We start from the raw sequence: 22,480 nt of genomic DNA on the forward strand, positions 1-22,480 counted from the left end.
GGGGGGGGGGGGGGTAATAGTGTCTGAGCAAACTGTATAAGAGACCGTTTTAAATTATCTGAAGATTATAACTGTTTTATTTATTTAATTAGAACTATTTTATTTGGACATCTGGACACTTAGTACATAAAGTACATAAAGACCACCCTTTTATTTATTTCATTTCCAGTCAACACAGAAATTAAATACAACTTATTCATTTTTTTGAAGAAAAAAAGTAGGAATTATTTTTAAAATACACAGTGTCCAACACTAAGCATAATATCAAATCTATTACTCTTTATTTTGTCCTCTATTCACGTTTTTGCATTCTGTTGCTTCTGTTGTTTCCCACAAACCGGTGTGTTCCCCTATTTCTATAGGAAAAAAACTCTTCAAATTTATTTATTTTTTGCCGTACAGATGATGACAAAATATTATGAGTATGATTATGATATTATGATACAAATCTTATTATTGTAATTGCTCTTGATTGTTTAGTAAATAAAAAACTAAAGGTTTGAAGTTTTGTCAGTAGTATTCTACAAACAATGATACTGTACTACAACCCATATTAAGTCAATATGTAATGTATTTAATGTAGCACCCACACTGTTTACCCCTATTTACCACTGGACATAAAGCCTCTATTATTTAATACTCTCTAAATGTTTGGTTAATTACTGTAAATGGACTCAGGTGTACAGACAGATAACACACAGTATACTACATCATCATCCTGGTAAAGAGCTAGTGGCTGGGGGGTGGCGCAGCTCCCTTATGGCCCGGGCCTGCATTACCAGGCAGACAACCTACTGGCTTGGGGCCCGGGGCCTGGGTCATGAGCCCTCGAGTGTTCGGATTGGCTAACGCCAGTGACACGTCTTTCTGCACATTTATGCCTTTGCCAGCAGCACCCGGCTTCACTTTAGGAGCTTTCCTTTCCTCAGGCTTCTCTGGAGTACAGTGAGAAAAGAAACAGATACCAAATCAAATCCAATTAAACACACAAACATTTCATGGAATTATGGAATATTGTTGTTGTTACCTTCCTGCTCTCCTGGACGAGGCAAATTTGAGCGATTTGGTAGCAAGTCCTCTAAATCCTTCAGTACCTGATTGGTGCTGTCTTTATTATTTCGCCTGTTTTTCTCTTCGTCTCTTGCCTAGAAGTGAGGCACTGCTATTTACTAACAAAAACCAGCTTTGTAAAGATTTTGGTTTTTTCAATAGAAGGAGAACATCTGCTGGGGATTAAGGATTCCAGAGTTTAAAATCTAACATACCATCTGCATCTTCTTCTTCAGCTCCATGTTGGCATTCTTATACCCCTCAGACACTGCGTTCAGATAGTAGATAGCCAAACTGCAGAAACAGTACAAAGCGTTATTGCTAAGCGTAAGTCTTGTGCTACACTCATGCTACTGACAGGACACGATGATCAAGGGCTTGAATAAAGGGCAACTCACACCATGAGAAGAATGGCAGGGATGATGAGGCCAGGGTTGGCTGCATAGCTGAAGAGCGTCCCCATAAATGCAGGCAGGTCCAGATCGATGGTCTCAGTAATCACATCGAACATTCGCTCCTTGCCACTGCAAGAAAGGACAACGGTGATTAAAATTTGCATTCTCCAAATATGAAAGAATGTTTTGATTTGGACAAGGTGTGTGTGTGTGTGTGTGTGTGTGTGTGTGTGTGTGTGTGTGTGTGTGTGTGTGTGTGTGTGTGTGTGTGTGTGTGTGTGTGTGTGTGTGTGTGTGTGTGTGTGCGTGCGTGCATATATGGACGCATGTGCATGCATGTGTGTATGACCTAAATGGCCCACAGTCAAAGGATGGTGGCAGAGACATGATGGTGTAGACCACAGGCAGTAGACTGAGGAAGAGGATGAGAAGAAGAAGGCCCATGTAGAAGTTGTTGGATTTGGAGGCTTTGAAGACCCGCTCATGAGGCACGTTACAGGCCATGACAGCCCAGCACTGGTAGTACATTGACGTCAGGAGACGAAGGACGTTGATACCCACCAGGCCAGGAGCATAAAAAGCTCCCATCCTAGCTCACACACACACACACACACACACACACACACACACATATACATACAGTCTTGTATGATATTGGAAAGAAAGATGATTTTGTTTCAGCTCTGTACTCTTGCACGTCAGCTTTGAAATTAAACAATTACTATGAATATTGTTAGCTTTAATTCCATGCTGGTTGACCACTGTGTGAATTACAATTATAGTTGTGCAATTTACAATTCCAATTTTTATACATAGCTCTATTGTGGCTCCTCACATGTGTATTATAGCTGTTTTGTTGTAGGATTAGTCCACAAGAGAGTGAAGAAGTGTCTAGACCTAAGTTCAGACAAGGCATTTGAACCTGTCAGTCTAAGACCCAAAAATATGAATTAAACAGAGCGATAAAATATTAGCTGTACCACAGCCAAATGTTCGGCACATTGTTAAGAAGAAATAATGCACTTTTCAGCTTCAGGAAAATAACCTGGCAGACCACAAGTAGGGAATCACCAAAGATTACTTTGATACAAGAAAACAGCTGAACAGATCAAGAATATTTAGAATGTAGGCATAGGTTTGTCAAACTCTACCATGTTAAAGTCTACCATGAAGAGACCTTGTGACCTCAGTCTTAAACACAAAATGCAAGTGAGTGATAAGCCACAAACAGAAATATTAACCTTTGTTGGGAAAAGTTTACTAAATTGTAGATAACAAAGCCTGCAGAGTTCTTGGACAAAGTCTTTATTTAAGATTATGTGAATATGCACAGATGAACCATAGCCTGAAAGCAAGACAAAGGCAAAAATATACCCAAATATACCCAATGTGTGATGACTTCAGATTACCATCAGATTAAATTTGACACTTCCTCTGATGGCTCATAGTAATTGTTACATTTCTAATCCAATGTGTGAGAGCACAGAACCGAACCAGTAAAAGCTGTGAAGCAGTCTTGTTATCTACAGACTGCACTGTGTGTGTCCTCTGCTCCTATCCATTATAAAACAGATTTGGCCTAGTGACCCTACCAGATCATCCCTTGATTGAAGACCAACCCAAGCACATTACCGCTGATGTCAAATTCACCATAGGAAGGCTGAATATAGAAATCAAAGTTAATGAATCACTTCTGGGTAACCTTAAAAGCTTGAGTGTGAGATTAGTGATGAAGCTGAAACACCCACCCAGCCTGCCTCCAGGTCCCAACACCAGCAGTAGTTCAGGAACCGTACAATCAGAGCCCTCAGAAAGTCTCCAATAAGGATGGTAAGGTAGGTGACCTGTATGTCTGAGATAGTCAGCTTCACAAACTCCTGTTGTGGACAGGGTAGAAGAATTTCAGCCTCAGAGTTAAGGCTGGAAAGCTAGATATGTTCAATTTCATTTATAATGAGCAGTAATATGCACAAATTCAACATCATTACATCAAGGTTACACAGTCATGTTTACACAGGCAAACTCAAAGCTGAACCTGAGATTTTCACACTGTAATCACAACACCAGGCACAAGGGGTAAGGCTTAATACTGGGCAGTCATAGCTCAGTGGTTAAATTACTTGTACTTGTAAACAGAATGGTTGTGGGTTCAATCGCCATGTCATGAATGGCTACTCTCCTGGTGTCACTGTTTCTTTAGTTTCCCTCTCATGTCTTTTTCCCTTTACTTCCTTGTTCCGTTCCTTGGTTTCATTTTCTCCGCCCCTATCTGTTCCTCTATTGCACTCCTTGTTTTAGTTTTTGCTGTTCCCATGTTCACCTGTTTAGTGCATGATTGTTTTGTTTATTTAAGCCCTGTGTTTTGTTCCCTAGGTGGTTGGTTATTTTGGTAATTTAGGTTGGTCTGTTGTGTCTTGATTACGCTGGCCATTATTGTCGTTGCCCTTGCTTTTCTGTTTGCTCAGTTTATGTATTATTTTTGCCTCAGTGTTTGCCCTTGCCTCAGGTTACCCTTTCTGATTAAACCACCTCCTGCATTTGCATTCTGCCTCTTGCCTGTTCCTGCTGAAATGTAACACCCCACCACTACCAAGTTGCCCCTGAGCAAGGCCCTTAATCCTCAATTGCTCAAGTTGTACTTCGTCATAATTGTAAGTCACTTTGGATAAAAGTGTCAGCTAAATGTTGTAATAATAGTAGTCTAGCACAAATATATTCATTGAAGTGAGTTTTTTTTTCACTGAAGCCATGAGTGTAAGTGCTCGCAGGGTCATTACTATCCCCACTGTTGTCTCCCAGCATGGGCCTCGGATGACATCAGAAGGGTCAATAGGGGGTGGTGTGCCAGTGTCATTGGGGTTATTGGCAGTGTAGTTGGCGTGATACTCCTGCATGAACCAGATACTGGCGTTCTTTATGGATTTCTCTTCCTCCAGCTTAAGGACCAAAAACAAATGAGTTCATTACATTAACCCTCTCCTCTAGTCCTAGTCAAAATGCCTTATTTATAACTGACAATAATACAGACCAGTGATTTCATGCTGAGAACACCTTTAGATAATATTACTACTACTACTACTAATAATAATAAGAAGAAGATCATGAAGAGCAGAGCCTCAGTACTGTGCAGTAAGTGAAAAGTTGACTGAAAAGACTCATAAAAGATTACATTTAATCAAGCCACTTCAAATTGCTCACCTTCCCTAGCATCTTAAAAAGATTGTAGATTGGAATTAGGCTGGTAATTGCTAGATACTCAGGGACCAATAGATACTTTAAAAAAAAAAAAAAAAGAACTGGCTTAACGTTTGACACAAAGTGTAACAGAACTAGAAGTAATAATATGAGAGATATGAGCAGAGACAGCCAGAAGGTCTGACTGGACATGTAGGGGCAGGGTCTAAGTTGGGGATCATGGGATCATAAAATTCACAACGTGGTCATGACTTTTCATACCTTGGCATTGACCTCATCGAACAGAGCCAGCAGGAAAGTGTAGAGGTTGCCCAGGAAAAGGGCAAAGATGCGTCCAAGCTGCCACTTGAGGGCGATGCGTGGATGGTAGTCCTCCAACTCAGCAATAGTCTCAAACAGCATTGGGCCCACCAGACCCAGCAGAGACATAATAATCTCCAGCTGAAAGGAATACACCAGCATGCAATCACCATTCTCTAGTTTTAAGACTTTGAAGCTTTGAAGTCCAGCTCACGAAATGCTAGGAAAAGGGAGTGCTATGTTGTTGTTATTCAATGTACATGTTACAGTTGCTTTTCATTGTCCTAAAACATGAAATTCCAGATTTAGGCATTGATTTAGTTTCACAAAGAACCCTGGCTCTGTTTTCCTAACAAAAGCAAGACAAACCTTTGAGCTCAGTCCAAACCCTATGCTGGTGTGGTTTCAGAGAAGCAGAATCATAGCTGTGTTATATTACCTCATTTTTCTCATACCAACTTAGATTATCCATATTGGCAAACTCTTGGGAGCGTTTCACCACAAAGTAAATGAGGTAGCCGCTGCCTCCCAGGGTGCAGGTGATGAGGAGGTTAGCTAGCACACGTAGGAATCTCCTCAAGTGGACGTTCTCATCCTTCTGGTTCTCCTGTTCATCCACTATGGACTCCTGCAACACACAGCACAACTTATTAATACAGACTTATATTGAACTTCATGCACATACACCCACTGTTAAATACCACTAAGATAAAATAAGGGATTTTTTTCCCCACAAATTACAAGCAAAAATATTGCCAAGTGTTTTAGTCTTATATATAGTGGAAATTCACATCTTTCATCTGAAAGAACAGCCAAAAAATAAGACGCAACCTAACACAGATGATCGCCCCCCCCCCCCCCCCCCCCAAAAAAAAAGAAAAACAGATCTATATCTACCCACATGTACACACACACCTTAAAGCTGGTTGTAATGGAGGCATATTTGTTGTCAGCTGTTTCGGCGTTGCCAATGAGATAGTCCCAACTGGTGAACATCTTCCAGGCGAAGGTAAACTCATTGTCCTCACCGTCCCCGCCCCCCACATCTGCGTTTTTAGCCATCCTATCGGCAAGAGTGGACTGTGTTCGTAAACTCATGGGGAGTCCACTCTGGCTGGCAGGATAACAGAAGCGCATACTTCCAACCTGAGACATTGCACAAGCAACCGGTTTGGAGACTGACTCTAGGTAGAGTTAAATCCAATCTTAAATCCAAACTCTACAGATCACTACTGCCTAATCCAAGATGCATAATCTGCACAGATAACTGAATTTTTCAAAGCACATCATCATTTCATCTGAACCTTTCAAAATGTATTTATGAAAGTTGCTGAGCTGCATTAGCCTATCAAGGTCACACTTGATTGTGTAATATTAACCATGGTCTGTAGTGATACTTCATGCCATTTCTAGAGGATCTAGTAATGGATGAAACGGGTTCCACTCACGTTCGGATCACAACCATCAGGCTATACCCGAAGGTCCCAATGCCCACCATGAGGTAGGACAGAGGGAGACGGAACTTCAGGAAGCCGACAGTTCTCTGGTTATTATAGTAGCCATAGAAAAGGGCAGAATACTTGCAGTAGCCCTGTTAAAATAGAATTTAGTGAACAAGGTTATTATCCAAGATGCACACAATGCATTCTTTAGTATAACATAAAGATCAGCATACTGGCCCCATTTACTCTAGCATGTAGTTTATAGATCTGGTATTAAATAAGGTACTTATCTTACGTTAAAGTCCGTGAGGACAGAATAGTCCATGGCAGTGGCCTGTTCTGCCCTTGGCACCGTTTTCCGAGGAATAGATCCATAGGGCAGACCCATGAGTAGCTGTGAGATATACACCATTGCTTCTGATTCATTAGGAGAAAAAAAGCAATGATGTATAATATTCTTTAATACACGAATCGTAATATGTCTGACCTCTGGGATCACAACCAGGCCAAAGGTCAAGCTGAAGAGAACTAGGTTCATGCCATACATCCAGCGAAGGAAGATGAAATAAGATGCGACAGAAGAACCAAAGTGACCTAAAAGTCAAGTATACAAATTTCTTGGTCGAAAAATCACATGGAAGGCCGTTTCTATTCTTTCCACCAGGTGGCAATGTGGTGCTTTAATATAATCTGTTTCCTGACAGTATTTACCTAGAAACCCTTCAAAACAACTGCATTAATGTAGTATATTATTTAATTTGTAATATATTATTTAATAGCATTTAATGTCTGGATCTCTGTAATAAAGCTTTCACAAATATTTGTTAAACCACTGCATTTTAAAGCTTGCAAGACTTTCAACCTTTTACAACCTTTTACATTGGACATTTGTAAAGCTGCTTTGTGACAACATTTGTTGTAAAAAGCGCTATATAAATACATTTGATTTGATTTAATTTGAAATAAAAATCAGAACAGGACAAAATATGGAGTCATAGCTCAAGGAAATCTTTACTATTCATTTTAGACAAATGCATTTAAAAGTGATCCCATTCGAAATAGTCCCTAGTAAAGTTTCTAATAACACTTTTATTAGGGTCTAATACTATTATGCACTAAAAGTCTATAAAGATACTTTTGCTGCTCTTTGAAACTGTTGGTTTGTGGCCTTCCCCCACCATCATTTGCAGTGTTTCAATCTACCCTCTGCAGACATTTCCTAAATGCCCTCAGAGACAGCATGTGCCCACCTCTGGTCAACTTTTGAAACAGCTATTCATAATCCTAAAACATTACGCATAATTATACGCTTGAGCATATGGTAACATGAAACTAAGTCTTGCTTTGCATGTTTTTGTCATTGTTGTTAATGCACTTTAAACTCTTTAGAGAGTCAGTCCTGGAATAAGCATTCAGATATAAATTAGTTTCACCATGAATCAGTAACCATAGAATAACATAGAATACCTTAATTAGACAATACAAAATTCATACGGAAACAGATCACTTATATCCAAACCACTCACTTTCAACCTCTTTTATTTTCCGTTCCCAGGGTATGCAAGCTGTCTTAAAATTTTCAAAATCTCTTTGAAATTTGATCCATTTCTGTGAGAAAATGAAGAGAAAAATAAAAGCAAATTTGACATGAATATGACACTAATATATATAGCTGTAACATATATACTGAGATTTGTCTTTCTTACCTTCATCATCATAACTTTGTAGGCATACAGCTTCCTGCCCTTCCCTTTGCCCAGAGCTCCCTCAAACTTATCCACAAACAATTGAGCTTCCCTGAAGAGGACACGTGCAAAATGGCCAAAAAGGGAATTTGGGAACCTGAAATCTGAAACCTTAAAGGAAGTAAATTCATTACAGATGATGGCAGTAACTGATACTTCTCAATTTAAAGAAAGAGAAATTGTCTTGCATATAGTCAACTAATTTCTTCTTTATTCTATAAATTATCTTATCAATATGCAAGTTTATGTTAATTCATGTAATCAAGCTCAATTTCCCCAGTAGTAATAAAATATTTTAAAACAGCAACCTAAAATTGCTGGTGGGGTAATTTAAATGAATGATTAGATTCCCTGAAATAAATAAAAATAATTCCTTCACAAACATTTTGTATATTTGCTTGAATCTCTACTGGGCCCACCATGTCAGCCACCCACCTTCACATGTTTGCTCTTATAATTTTTGTATGAAATACAGTTATATATGCAGGTTATGAAATGCAGATATAGCCCCTGGACCAGTACCAATCCCCAGTTGTTCTGAAACCTTCCTCCCTTCACACCTATGAAGTAAATCAACCATTGGTTGAGCCATTAGAGCATCTACCAATCACAGGCTGGTTTACTCCATACCATCCCACGTTTATGCTAAACAGCTCTCTAGACAGCATGCTGTCAGTATTTGGTGAGAACTCCTTTACTCTACTTGAGATGTTTAAGTCTCCTCTTCATGCGCCAGGGCTTGTTCCTAATGTTAGCAATCAGCTTCTTCTTCTCCTCCACCTCTTCCATCAGCTGGGCCCTCTCCCCCTCTGACATGGACTCCTCCTCCTCTCCACCCCTCTCTGACTTTGAGTCCTCACTTGGATAAGGAATAGAGGGATGAAGAATAAAGGAGTGGTGAACAGTACCACGGGAGGGTGCTAGCAGACAGATATGGTGATCTATTGTAACAGAGTTCAGGCATAAAGGGGAAACCTCGACCTAGAACCTGACGAGCAAAGCAGTCAATGGTTGGGTTTCATGTTTAGAACATTTGTGCAATGATGCAGTAGATATAGTCAGGGAATGTGCTGGGCTCTGCCTTTTGAAAATACACGATCAAAGGCTACATGTGGAGCCAAAGCATTAAAAATGCAATGGTTGTGAAATAAACATTAAGGTATACTGCTCAGTTAAGGACTGTAAAAATGAGGAAATATTCACTGGTTACTCTAAATGAGCACTTAAACTGCTAACACTTCTAGTAATGAAACAAACGTTGTTGGGACCAATTACAATTACACACTAACCCCTGGAAAAAAAATAAGGCACTGATATTATTGAACTTCTGAAAATAAAAAGGAAGTAAAGTATTATTTTTTCCCCCAATTATATATTTGCTAACCCCAATTACACAAAACTTAAAACTGAGGGTTTTTTTATTACCTGATTTGCACCTTAGTGCTAAATCGTAAGAACTGCTTTGCAACAGCTGTGTAAAACAGGAGTTCTGTTGATGGCTCTTTCCCAGCATACCTACTGTTCTTGCTCTTCTCATCCTGCTTGCCCTTGACTTTGTCCTCCTTCTGTTTCTTGCCACCTCTCTTGTTTCTCTTGTTGGGCTTGCCACCCCCCCCACTCTCTGCTGCGCTCCCACCCGGTTTGCCTCTCCTCCGGTTCCCAGCACACCTCCTTGGAGGAATATCGTCATCACTGTCCTCCTCTAAAGTCTCGTTTTGGGCCACTTTTCTCCTGTTGGCTGCTCGCCGACCCCTCAGGGGCTCATCGTCTTCATCCTCGTCCTCACCATCCTCGCTGGCAGCCGCTTTGCCCCGTTTCTCTGTTGCTGTTCTTTTGCCACCTTTGTTTTTGGGTGTGCTGTTTTCTGAATTCACATATGTACACATGTAAGGAGTGCTCATCAGAGCAAAACACAGCAGCACACTCATAGTAGATCGTTGGTGTATGTCAGCAAAGAACAGTCATCATATTCACTGGAATAATGCAGACTGATATGACACACAAATTTGTGCAGAAAAAAAAAAGACTTTTGCACTTACCCTGTGCACTGTCCACTTCTCCATCAATCTCTATTCCCACTGAAATAACATAGAAACACATAGTACTCCACTAATACTTTGGGACATCTTCATGAAGAACACAGTAAACCATATGAGTTTGAAAATAGAGCAAACCAAGTCAAATAATGTAGAATTGTGAACTACACAACACACCACTTCATTTGAATTTAAATTGCTCACCCTCCTCTAATTTCCTTGCTATATCGCTGTTCTTTGGCATTTCAGGAGCTCTTTCTTGGGTGATCCGTGGGTGCTGGGATGTTCTGCGAAGCACAGACAGTCTGGTGCCCCCAGCGCAGGTGTGCTGCCGCTATCCAGTAACTAACTCCCTCTCCATGGCAACGCCATGTGATCTCCCCATCAGATATGTCTAATATCAGCAGGCATGATGTCAATATCACTATGCAAGCAGAACTAAAAATCATTGGAAAAATCTTTTTGAATTTGAACTGGAGATTTGCATGCATTCAGGACACGTTATACAATGGGGGAAAAAAGAAATAGCTAGGACTGACAGAGTAAGAAATTGAGCACTGGAGACACTTTCAGTTAAGGAGCATTCAGCTATTTGACATTTAACACTTAACACAACAATGCTTTCTTATGACCAACAAGGGAGTATATTATGTCTGATTAAACTGTCAGACATTCTCACTTATTAGGATACATGACACCCACCACTTGTCACAAGATGAGCACTCTTAAACATTTAATGAAGGTTTAGATTTCCTTTCACATGCAATTAAAGATATTTCACACTATATTAAGCTTTAGAGTTTCATATAGCAAGTTGTATACAAGCGTGAGGCATATTCTTTCAATGGATATTACTTAAAAAGTTCCCCAACAAATATTTGGACATTAGAATATTGTTTGAATAATATTATTTGAATAATTCATAAGTGAGACGTGAGCTACAATATTCCAGATAAATAGTTGAGTAATTTTTACATATTCACATGAACACATATGCAAATACTGACATATTCTTCTATTGTGGGTTATTTCTATTGACACCTTTCTCGCTCCAGAAAGATCTTTGGTTCCTTTGCTTTTTCAAATAAATATTGAAAAACATTATTATTTTTATGTTGCCTTGGGGCTACAAAATATTCCCCAATTTAAATATTTCATGTTTTCAAAGACCTAAATACCTGCATACCTCCACACACACATGAGTGATACCTGTTTGATGATTCAGAGGGTCTCAATTTTCATAGACAAACCGCAACATAGTAATTTGTTTGAATCTTTTAGATCAACCTTCACTAAAATACACATTTCCAAACATGTACAAAGGTAATAACATATTTTGGCATATTTGGACCTATTTGCACTCACATACAGACACACATCCTCCTGAACATCCACATCATTCTGCACAATGGTGATAGTCTTGGTTCAAAAACAATGCTCTAAAACATTTTTTAAACTTCTCAAATGATGGTGAGTTAATAATTAATGATTTACCTCATGTAATGTGTATGAGTAGCAATTCAATGTTAATGTATCTTGTTTGGCAGAGATGGATATCACATCTCATCTTAAAATAGACATTTTGTATGGTCTGAAGAAATATGTTCTCCTCTGATTGACACCGAACAACTAACACCAATATAACAATATAACAACAATATAAACAATTTAAGTATAAGTAACGTACGTATCTATAAAAGTAGAGATCAGTTTTATTTTCTATATAATATGAAAATGATGGATAATTATCGTTTATTGATATAGTATTCCACAAGTTTAATAAGTAATTTCGACTATTTTCGAGAACAAGGCAATGGATAAAGCATATAGTTTTATTATTTCGAACACTCCAGACTGAAGGTGGCACTGGTGCGTGAATGTCAAACAGTATGGCCAGGACCCAAGTACACCACCCCCGCTATACTGAAGATTGGAAATTTTAGAGGTGGCTGGAGTATTGCTTGTTAGCTAGCTAGCTAGCAAGCAACGAGCGATTGGATCTATATATCTGTATTTTATAAAGTCTTTATAGAAACATTTAATACAATGAGTGGAATACTAGGCACTGCTGTTATTCAGATCACAAATCTGTCCGCATCTGTTAACAGTGAACAAATGAGAACTCTCTTCGGCTTCCTCGGGGATATCGAAGAGTTGAGGCTTTACCCCCCTGAGTAAGTGTATGCATGCGGGACAACGTCAATCCAGAAACACCGAGGGTGTTTAGGCCCTGTTAGTGCTTTCTACCAAGAAGCTGTTCAGAAATTCACCTTTGTTCAGGATAGATTACAGTAGCTAGCTAAATGCTTTTGATTGTATCCTAGAACATTCAAAACTGTTTAATTTATCCAGTGCATATCTAAAAAACAATCCCCACATTATCTGGCGCTAACACGCTAGCAGCCCCGCAAACTTAGCTAACTAGCTAGCGTTAGCTAACAGCGAAATTAGATGACTTTTTCTTGTTAGATAGCTAGTATTTTCATCATTTGTACATTGCTACTCGGTTACATTTTTGACATTTTAGAAGTCGCTCTCATTCACATCAGTGTGTCTACCTTTAACATGTTGCCTAGTTATGATCGTTGCTGTTAATTTGTATAGCGAACACAGGTTTGCGTTACAAAGCTATAGCGTTATCCACAAATAGCTGTAAAGTTAGTACATCCGGTTTGCCCTATTGCATGGAGATTATTACAGCACGATCACATTTTCCGGATACAGGTTTACTGGTGTATTTGTGCTCCTAAAGAGGGGAAATTTCAGTCAGGGTCAGTGAAAAGATCGCACTGTTCCGAATGGATTCAACGCTGCTGAATACGAATCCTTATTGCAAAAAGAAACTAAATAAGTAGTCAGACAGACAGCTTTAAAGACGACCTTATTAAACTCCAGGGCGACTCCTGGCCTGCTATAGCCAATATCTAATAAGATGCGTCTCCAACAGCATGTTGGCTAAAACAAGTGTCTTTTCAGGAGCATTCTGTGGTAAGACTTGTCAATCTTCCAAGAAATATTTGACTGAAACGTCTATTGCTTCTCTTTCAGCAATACACCCCTTTCCTTCTCATCTAAAGTCTGTTACATAAAGTACCGCGAGCCAAGCAGTGTTGGCGTGGCCCAGCATTTAACCAACACTGTGTTTATTGACCGAGCTCTCATTGTTGTGCCGTGCGCAGAAGGTTAGTAACTTCTATCTTATATACACAGTTCTAGTCGGACAGATTCTTTTGTGGAGGGGAGGGGTCACATATGCTTGCACACAGTCCTCTTGAGAGGCTTCCTAGGCTGCCTGGAATAGACCTTCAGAGGCTGCCTGCCCTAGCCTTGTTTGGGTCACTGTTTCTCATATGTGCACCATCTTTCTTATGTGCGGAAACAAAATGCTCTCTTATTTGCTGGTGTAGCCATCGGTTGTAGCAGTTTGCTGTAGCTTGTGTTGTTTAATGTAGAGACTTATATCGGCAGCTAAATGGGATGTAACTAAAAAATGCATCGTTGCTGATTACTATTAGGAGTTCTTGAAGTGGCTCTGTGTAGCTGAACTTGGGAGTCCTAGTAAAACCTGTTTTTGTATGAAATTAACTGTCATGGGCAGGTTAAAGACTGAATCAGGAATTGTTTAAGCAACCAAAGACTACTAGTTTTAAACTAGCAATAAGAGAGCATGCTAAACACATTTTATTGTGCTATTTTTTTTTTTGTAGATCTGTTTTGGTAGGTACAACAATATTTGTACAAAGCCCTCTGTTATTCTACCAGTAACTCGCTTGCTTGGAGTAACAATTCCTGATCCAGTGTTGTGAAATGTACCAGTGTTGAGTTTTACTGAATGTTTTGCTTTCTACACATAATTGAGGGGCTTATCATTACCAAACCATCTAAGATTTTGCTTGATTTTGTTAAATATGCAAGGCTTTGCTCAGTGAAATAACAAACAAACAGATGTGCAAGTCCTGATAGCAAGTGGAATTACAAGAGAAGGCTCCTTGCAGGAATCCAGGATGCCTGTCCTGTTGTTCATACTGCGGCCATGAAAAGATCTGTCTTAGCAAAAGGGTTATTTCAGGGCTGCAGTACAAGAACTGCTTAACCATCTGTCTCCTTTCTCTCTCTTTTTTTTTTGGTTTGTCTTAATTTTTCATCTCTGAAAACAAATAAAACAAATTTTGCAGTCCATTTTTTAAAATAAAAAGCTTCTAATGAATATTGGTATCTTAACTGAGCTAATCTGACCCTAAAATTACCGAAAAAAATTGCTTGTCCTCGTGACTTCGTGCTGCTGGATGGCTTACTGCGTTGATTAATTTGGTTTCTGTATGTTTTTTCTGTGTTGATTATGTGTGCATATCAGATGACTAGAGTGGCCCAGGCGTTACAGTACTACACTAGCCTGACACAAGGCTTTGTTTTCCAAGCCACTAAACCCGCTGGGGCCCACGCTGCCTTCAAGGGGGGATTGTGACCAGGAGCGTAGCTGCTGAACCTTCCAAGATGGACACCTTGTCTCTTTTTTTTTTTTCTTTTTTTTTTTTTCTTTTCTTTTCTTTTCTTTTCTTTTTTCTTTTCTTTTCTTTTCTCTGACATTGTCCGTTGTTTGACTTTTAGAAGAGCCTGTTGCATATTCATTGTGTTGTTTTTCCCCATTTTGTTTTTATTTTTGTTTTCTGTCTCCAGCCCCCCCTCCCCCCTATCCAGTTGCACTCTTTTGCGTGTCTCTCAGTGCTGTCCAGGTTGGCGTCCAGTAATGAAGGGGGATTGAACGGTACACAGGCAGCTGTGACTGGCGTTTAACTCTGTCTCTCGCTCGCTCTCTCTCTCTCTCTCTCTCTCTCTCTCTCACTCTCTCTCTTTTTCTCTTTCTACCTCTCTCTGTCTGTCTGTATGTCTGTCTGTTTCTCATGCTTCTGCATATGGTCATGGATTCACTTTGACATAAGGATCCTGTGCAGTACCCAGAAATGTATATTTATCATACAGTGGACCACTTTAACTCTAGGTCTTGCAATATAATTTTTGTGACAAGGGCTAAGGAAGTTACAGCAACCAGTGTTACCTGTATTAACGTCAGATAAGCACATGATTGTTGCTCATTTAAGGAAAATCATGCTTTTTTAAGTTATTTTTTTTCCCTAGAATGGGACTATCTTATGCTCAAATCCATCTAGTCTTCATCCAGCTAAATCCACCCAACACCAATCTAGAGCTGACAGTCACACCTTAAAGCATGTATAAAATACTTATTTTACCAAGACTGACAGAATAATATTTTTGGACAAAAAAAAAAAAAGTTTGATTTTTTTTTTTTTTTCTGGCAAGTTTATAGGTATACACTTTTTGGGGGGAGGGGACTTTTGAAAGGCACCTAAAATGTTCTTCTCTTCTGTATCTGATGTTCTGTGTGCTATTAGTGATGCAGCCAACATGAACGGTTGTCTTGTGTTGCACACCCTTTCCAACACTGCGACACGATCGCCCCAGGGAGAAAAGCGTCCATGCTTGATATCGTATGGTTCATGACCATTATGTTTCCAGTACAGGTGACCCATACTACAAAGTGTTCCCTCATTCTCTACATTTGTGTTGATCTTTAAAAAAAAAAAAAGAGAGAGAGAGAGAGAGAGAGAGAGAGAGAGAGAGAGAGAGAAAGAAAAGGAGAATGAGAGCTTTTTTTTGGTTTTGTTTTGTGAAAAAGATGTTTACAGTCTTGTGCTGAAGCTGGTAAATTGTACATGGTTAATAGCAAGTAACTTGGACTAGTGACAGGATGTAAGGACTGATAACTATTCGGTGTTAGAGATCTAAGATGTGTATTCTGGACCTTTTCTTTCTTGTGTGCATTTAGAAGGGAGAAAGTGGTGTAAGCTCTCCATGGCTCCCTCTAACGCCAGCACTCTCACCCTGCAGGAAAGATCCCTGAGGAGGCCAAGGCTCTGTCTCTCCTGGCACCTGCTGCCCCAGTGGCTACCCTGATGCCCGGTGGAGGACTTCTGCCAATTCCAAGCCCTGTTCAACTCCAGAATGTGAGGAAATGCTCGCCCCCACATTTTGAACAAATAACATATAGTAAAGACTGTAGTAACAGTTAAGAATTGAGAACTTTTCTATGTGGGAGCACCTGTGAATAACAATAAAGATAGAATTAATGTTCTGAGAACAGAAGCTGGAGGCAGAGTTTTTGCAGTCATGTTGGCCCCGCCTCCTCACTTTAACTGACGCTCAATGGTTGCTGCGACCTTGCTTGCAGCTGGGGCTGCCGCTGCCCGCGCGGGGCCCGCAGCCACCTAGCCGGGACACCTCCGTGGCGGCAGTAAGTGCCACTCCCCCACAGCCCCCCATCATGGGCAACGTGGACCCTTCCAAAATTGACGAGATCCGGAGGACTGTCTACGTTGGCAACCTGAACTCTCAGGTATCCATCTCAAGCCCTCTCTTCTCAGCCCTGAGAGGACAGGGAGTTTAGATTTCCCTAGATTTGCCTATGACAAATGTGATTGGTCAGCCAAATCAGGCTAACATTTACTGGTTATGCTCTGTTTACTAGATACTAAGAAATTAGAAAATTAGTCGCTTTGACCTCGGTGGAAAAGAGGTCTAGAGAAGTGTCTGGTACAGGGCACGCAGTGTCATCCTAGGAGCAAAGGTCTACATTTGTGTATTTGTTATTTGGTTATTCATCAGCCAAGTTTTCTAGGTGTGTAGTTAAGCTCTCCTCATAGTAGGGAATTATTTCTTATGTCCCTAATGTTCTGATTCCAGAAATTTGGTGTGAGTGCCTTGCGCACCTTCCTCTTCAAGTGACGTGTGTGTGTGCGTGTGTGAGACTTTCTATGGCCCTTCCCCCACAGACCACCACAGCCGAGCAGCTGATGGAGTTCTTCAAGCAGGTAGGCGAGGTGAAGTTCGTACGGATGGCAGGTGATGAGACGCAGCCCACGCGTTTCGCCTTTGTGGAGTTCGCCAACCAGGAGTCTGTGGCTCGAGCGCTGGCCTTCAACGGCGTCATGTTTGGGGACAGGGCCTTGAAGTGAGTGGCTGCCCGGCTGGCTCTTTCCCTGACCTGACGAGGTCTCCCACACTGGAGGTCTACCACACTGAGTCCGTGTCCTTTATGCCCAATGAGGGGAACTTTAATAAAGAACAGCAGAGGGTGTTTGGTTCGGCAATGGCATGTGTATGATGACATGGTGCGTGGTGCACTGGCCTGAGGTCCATCACTCTCGTACTGACCTGTATTCCTTACCGACTTGCACCTGTACTCCAATGGCCAATGGCCATTGGTGTACATTATCTGTGCATAGCCAACATGTTGCCAAGCAGAACAGGCCAGCCACCCTTTACTCCAGATCATCACTGCATAGTTTCTGACCACAGAATCACTGGTGTCCAGATGCTGTTTGGTTGACTGATCATTCATCACAGCAGTGACGCAGACATGGTAGTGGGGCTTGTGCTGATATGCATGTGTCAGACACACCAGTGCTGGTGTGGAGTTTGTGTGTCTGCCATCGGGTGTGTAAGTGGAGAGCAGGCTTATATCTAGAAATATCCAGCCACCAGCAGTGTTGTGGACAGAAACTGACTGACGGTAAAGAAAGAATAATCTTGTGCTTTATTATTAAGTATATATATTTAACATAACTTGACTCTGTCTATTTTAACATTAGAGTTGCTGTGACAATTATTTTGAGCATTTTGAAATTGAGATGTAAGTTTTAACAAATCCTCCATGTTTACTGATCCATGACTTTTATTACAGTTATATATTATCATTAATAACTATAAATAAATATATTTATTATAGTTCTATTAGTGCATGTTTGTTTGGTATTGTTCAGAAATTAATATTCAAGAGTAAAAAAAGTTTCTGAGAGTATTTACCTTGAAAGCACATGTAAAGGTTTTAATTGTTTCCCCCCCCAGCATATCAGGCTTTACTATGGCAATAATTAGCCTAAGCACTTCAGCTGATGTAACTCAGAGGGAAGAAGAGTTATGGTTAAAAAAAATCATTTTAAAACGATAAAAATGTTTTTGTGTGTGTTATACCAAACATAAGCGTTCACTTTTCGAGCACTCAGAATGGCTGCCGCAGCTGTTTGAGTGCACTACAAAATCCCGGGCTCTTAAGTGTTAATGCTTGGATCATGTATGCTTCCAGGATCAACCATTCGAACAATGCCATAGTGAAACCTCCTGAGCTGACCCCTCAGGCTGCAGCCAAAGAGCTGGAGGATGTGATGAAGAGAGTTCGAGAGGCTCAGTCCACCATTGCTGCAGCTATTGAGCCAGGTGCTCTCCCTCAGCCATCCCCACAGCTCCTCAGCTGCCAACTCGCTGCCGGGCCCACCATCACTTGCTGGATGCTAACCTGCTATTGTGTTTTGTCTCCATGTTTCTGCGTGCATCGGCATTGTTACCGGGTGTAGGGGAGAGCAAGAGCAAGCGCTCTTCCAGCAAATCCAGGCACTCCAGGAGGTCTCGGTCCAGCTCGCGCTCGCGCTCCCACTCACGCCGGAAACGCTCGCACTCTAGACACCGGTAAGCCCAGCTGCGCCTTGGCTCTGTCTCGCTCTGGCCGTGTTCCCTAAAGCTTGTCCCACTGTGCTGAAACGCTACGCGTCACGTTTGACTTGGTTTTGTGGCAAAGGGGCCGGTTGTCGGGAAGGTCGCGGCAGCGGACAAGCGACTCTCGCAGCTCACACAAGAAACGTTCACGCTCCAGGGAGAGGAGACACAGCCGTACGCGGTCACGCTCCAGGTGAGCTCGAGCAACTGCTTTCAACCACAGTCAAATCTTTTAACCACTGCATTGGCCCCATTCACAAACCTGGGAGGACTGCTGTCAACCCAGCTGAAGCCCTTGATGTTTCCATTCTGACTTACAGCAGTAATGCTACATATTGTATGTTATTTTAGGCTGAATGGTGAATAAAAAAAATCACAAAGATTTTATATATACATTTTGTAAGAATATTCTTTAATACATTTCTATGTGTCTTAGGGACAGGCGAAAAGAGAGGGATGGGAAGATGAGGAGGAGAGATGAGGATGACAGGAGAAGAGAGAAAAAAGGGAGAACGCCCCTCAAAGGCTACGGCCGTTCTCCGAGATCGCGCAGCACCAGCAGGTCAGCAGGAGCCATGCTGCCAAAAGCCACCCGGTACTCCTAGGCAGCAGCACATCTTGCCATCTGATTTGCACACTGACTCGTGCTTTCATTAGTGTTTTTGTATAAGTTGCTTCTTTAAAAAGCTTTGTGTGTATGTGTTGTAGATCACCCTTTTATCAACATGTTCTGTACATTTTTTTTTCTCTTAGCATGCCGGAGTTTTATATTGGCATCTCTTCTTTTTTTTTTGAGAAGCACATTGTTTTCATTGAAGGGTTCAAACACCCTTCACTTAACATTTGCTTCTACTGTATAATAAGTGTGAGTGCTGTGTTCTTTCCAGGGGACATAGAAAGAGAAGCAGAAGTCGGTCCAGAACACCGAGGAGGAAAGCGAGGTCTGCCTCACCAAAGAGGTGATGGCAGCATAACCCTTGATGTCACTAACAGCCAGCCGTCTGCGCTGATGTGTTGACGTGTTTTATTCCTGTGTCCAAGAGGCAGGAAGGAGAGAAGGCGAGCACGTACGCGGGACAGCAGCAAGGAGTGGAGGGATAGCTCCGCTTCCAGGAGGCGGAGCACCAGAGACTCGGACCAGCGGGAGCGCAAGGCCAAGACCACCCAGGTGAGTCTAACACACATACACACTTAAACATGAGGGCCTGTTTAAGCTTTTTCCTTGTAACTAACAGTAACGTCTATTACACTGGACTTAAAGATAATCTTTGACTTAAAGGTAATCATGCTCTCAAGAACCAGAAGACAGAGTTAAATCTATTGTATCTTAAATCAGTGTAACACCTGTAAATTGTTAAATTTTACCTCAGCATTTACTGTAGTTGGTATAATCTGTTTATTGGGAATATTTGGCATGTAGCAATATACTGAGTCTGATTGAGGCTTTGGTTCTAGAGATTACAGTGTGATTTTGTCCAGTATACATAAATTAATATATGCTGTGAAACTGCAGCCAAGAGCCATGTGTTTACAGTGTAACAGTTCTACAGTGTATGTTTCTACAGTTCCACAGTGTATAAATTGATCAGCAGTGACGTCCCTCTGATGTATAATTCCGTGCCTTGGCAGTTTATCTAAGGCAGATTCATACTGTTCATGATGCTTTTGTAACATCACCGGTTTGTCCAGTGAACAGCAGATGAGTGTAGTGTTACAGGGTGTGTTTGTTTTTTTTTAACCATGTCTAGAACCTTCTTTTTTCATGAATTAGTCGCCAAACGGTCTTCAGTAAAAATGGCAGTTTGCCTCACACTGTGTAATTTATTGGAAAAGAAAATATCTATATCTTGTCTATATCTCTATATCTATTTGGTAACCTTATTTCTAAAGCCTTTTTGCTTGCCTGAACATGGAGGGGTTTTTTTTCCCTTCTGTGTGGTTTATGTGCACCACAATGTTTCATTTTCATGTTCAAATCAGCAAAATTCTGCCCGGTGAGGATGCCTTCAGACTTACTCACAGCAAGTTGGGTTTCCTGAACTTTTGTACTCCTCACATTTTCATGCCTGGGTTATATAAGGACTGCACTCCAGGGCTTGTCTGCATCTCTTATTCTGAATCAAACCAAATTTTATTTTGACCTTCGGCATCATGTGACATGTTTAGTTAACAGCTTTAGCCACACTTAGTAAAAGTAAATACTCCAAAAAGCAAAGAACGGGTACTTTGCAGAAGGCACTTTACATGTGCCGTGGAACTTGTACAGGTAATTTAGAGGACTATGCCTTCCAACACACAACTGCTATCCATGCTTTTTATCTCCAGAGCCACAGAAATATTGTTGCATGTCATATGAGGCACGACACTGTAAGAACTCAAACTTGTGTGCATGTGTGTTTTGTCATACCAGCAGGGGAAAGCGTATGAGCAGCAGGAGCCGGGCTACGAGAGCAATGGCGAGGTCTCCAGTTGTGGTGCTAGTGAAGACCTGTCTCCCCATGCCCACCTCAACGGCAGCTACAGCAGCACGCACGGAGAGGAGGAGGAGTGACTGTGCCCAACCCCAGATCAAGCTGATCCAACAGCTGCTGGGACTCTTTTCTGCATCATTGTGGCAGGGATTGGGGGTGGTCGATCTTAACACTTTGTCAACTGGAGTTAAAGAAGTGTAATGTATGTTACATTTCTAGGTTGCCCCTCAAAGGTGTTTTTTTTTTTTGTTGTTGTTGTTGTTTTTTGTTTGTTTGTTTGTTTGTTTTTGTTTCTTTTCTTTTCTTCAGCTTCTATTGGTTATGCAGCAATATTCCGTACCAGAATATTTTACAAGGCATTTTCTGTGGCCATCAGTCTCCTGCTGGTCATATGTTTATAAGGAATATGGACCTGATGAAGAATAGCTTTTGGACAGATCCTTGTGTGAAAGCTATATTGGAAAGATGCACCTGTATGTAGTTATGTATGTATTGTTTCTATTTCATATATATATACATTTCTTTTTATATCTTTAAGAAACACTTTCTTCAAGATACAGTTTGACCCTCACAACAATGGGACTTCAAGGGAAATATGTGAAAAACACACATAGCATGTAAAAAGTGCCTGGAAAAAGATGGTTACTACAAAAAATGTTAAAGTATAATTATGGAAAAGAAATATATATCTAATCCATTTGTCTAAAAAAGTCACTAAAAACCTTGTAAGTGCTCAGTTTTTAGTTGTATTTTTAAAAAAATATTTTTGTGTAAACTAACGAGTAGGCATAAGATGTATGGTACATTTCCTTATATTTCTGTACAAAAAGTGTTAGTTATTGAGCTGTATCATCACATTTAAAGTAGTGTGGTATTTTAATTTTTATATATGATGAACTATATGCAAATCTTTTAATGCAGTGTCTCAAAAGCTACATTGATTGATTAGTGAAGACTTACTGTAAACTTCTGAAATGTTTGGGTTGATGGATTGTCTCATTTAAGTTAGTGAACATTAGACACTTCTGAATGTTATTTATTTTTTTCTATTACCATTTTTGTTAGATTTTGTGATTTGGTTAAACATGCGTGTATGACGGTGGGAACTAACATTAAAATCTCTTGAACTGAATTACATCAAGCTTCCTGAATTCTGACTGTTTTGTGAAGTGTGGCGTGGATGTGTTTTGCCTACTTTTGAAAGCAAACTGTACGTCTAATTGATTTAGAATTGCCCTACCGAATATAAATAGAGACTATACCTCAAGTAAAAATTTT

General features: G+C 40.6%; 2 protein-coding genes across 5 annotated transcripts; one reads left to right on the forward strand and one right to left on the reverse strand.

Annotated features, from left to right (window-relative positions):
- Window positions 1–121: 121 nt before the first annotated feature.
- tmc2a (transmembrane channel-like 2a) lies at window positions 122–12,955 on the reverse strand. Of its 2 annotated transcripts, XM_081718615.1 has the most exons (21): window positions 12,722–12,955; window positions 10,368–10,557; window positions 10,167–10,205; window positions 9,643–9,991; window positions 8,831–8,986; window positions 8,089–8,179; window positions 7,909–7,990; window positions 6,870–6,976; window positions 6,678–6,776; window positions 6,389–6,531; window positions 5,856–6,003; window positions 5,380–5,568; window positions 4,902–5,081; window positions 4,223–4,381; window positions 3,194–3,322; window positions 3,038–3,105; window positions 1,795–2,034; window positions 1,449–1,574; window positions 1,266–1,344; window positions 1,028–1,145; window positions 122–935 (listed from the first exon to the last, which is right to left on the reverse strand). In XM_081718615.1, exons 2-21 carry the CDS (start codon window positions 10,405–10,407, stop codon window positions 730–732), a joined length of 2,748 nt encoding a protein of 915 aa, XP_081574741.1. In that variant the 5' UTR covers window positions 10,408–10,557; window positions 12,722–12,955; the 3' UTR covers window positions 122–729. The 2 variants fall into 2 exon arrangements, with proteins under 2 accessions (XP_081574741.1, XP_081574740.1); XM_081718614.1 differs by lacking the exon at window positions 12,722–12,955 and having other exon boundaries at window positions 10,368–12,031.
- srek1 (splicing regulatory glutamine/lysine-rich protein 1) lies at window positions 12,083–22,334 on the forward strand. 3 transcript variants are annotated; one of them, XM_027025379.3, is made up of 13 exons: window positions 13,211–13,345; window positions 14,518–14,928; window positions 15,575–15,703; window positions 16,071–16,186; window positions 16,411–16,575; window positions 17,012–17,190; window positions 18,325–18,455; window positions 18,593–18,704; window positions 18,814–18,924; window positions 19,168–19,326; window positions 19,619–19,690; window positions 19,773–19,899; window positions 21,142–22,334. In XM_027025379.3, the coding sequence occupies exons 3-13, from the start codon at window positions 15,673–15,675 to the stop codon at window positions 21,280–21,282; spliced, it is 1,344 nt and encodes a 447-aa protein (XP_026881180.2). In that variant the 5' UTR covers window positions 13,211–13,345; window positions 14,518–14,928; window positions 15,575–15,672; the 3' UTR covers window positions 21,283–22,334. The 3 variants fall into 3 exon arrangements, with proteins under 3 accessions (XP_026881176.2, XP_026881177.2, XP_026881180.2); XM_027025375.3 differs by lacking the exons at window positions 14,518–14,928; window positions 15,575–15,703 and adding an exon at window positions 12,083–12,337 and having other exon boundaries at window positions 13,212–13,345; XM_027025376.3 differs by lacking the exons at window positions 14,518–14,928; window positions 15,575–15,703 and adding an exon at window positions 12,083–12,337 and having other exon boundaries at window positions 13,212–13,345; window positions 19,168–19,293.
- Window positions 22,335–22,480: the final 146 nt, after the last annotated feature.

The sequence above is a fragment of the Electrophorus electricus genome, chromosome 8 (genome assembly GCF_041902795.1).
Source record: "Electrophorus electricus isolate QZ-2024a chromosome 8, ASM4190279v1, whole genome shotgun sequence".
Classification (NCBI taxonomy): Eukaryota; Metazoa; Chordata; class Actinopteri; order Gymnotiformes; family Gymnotidae; genus Electrophorus; species Electrophorus electricus.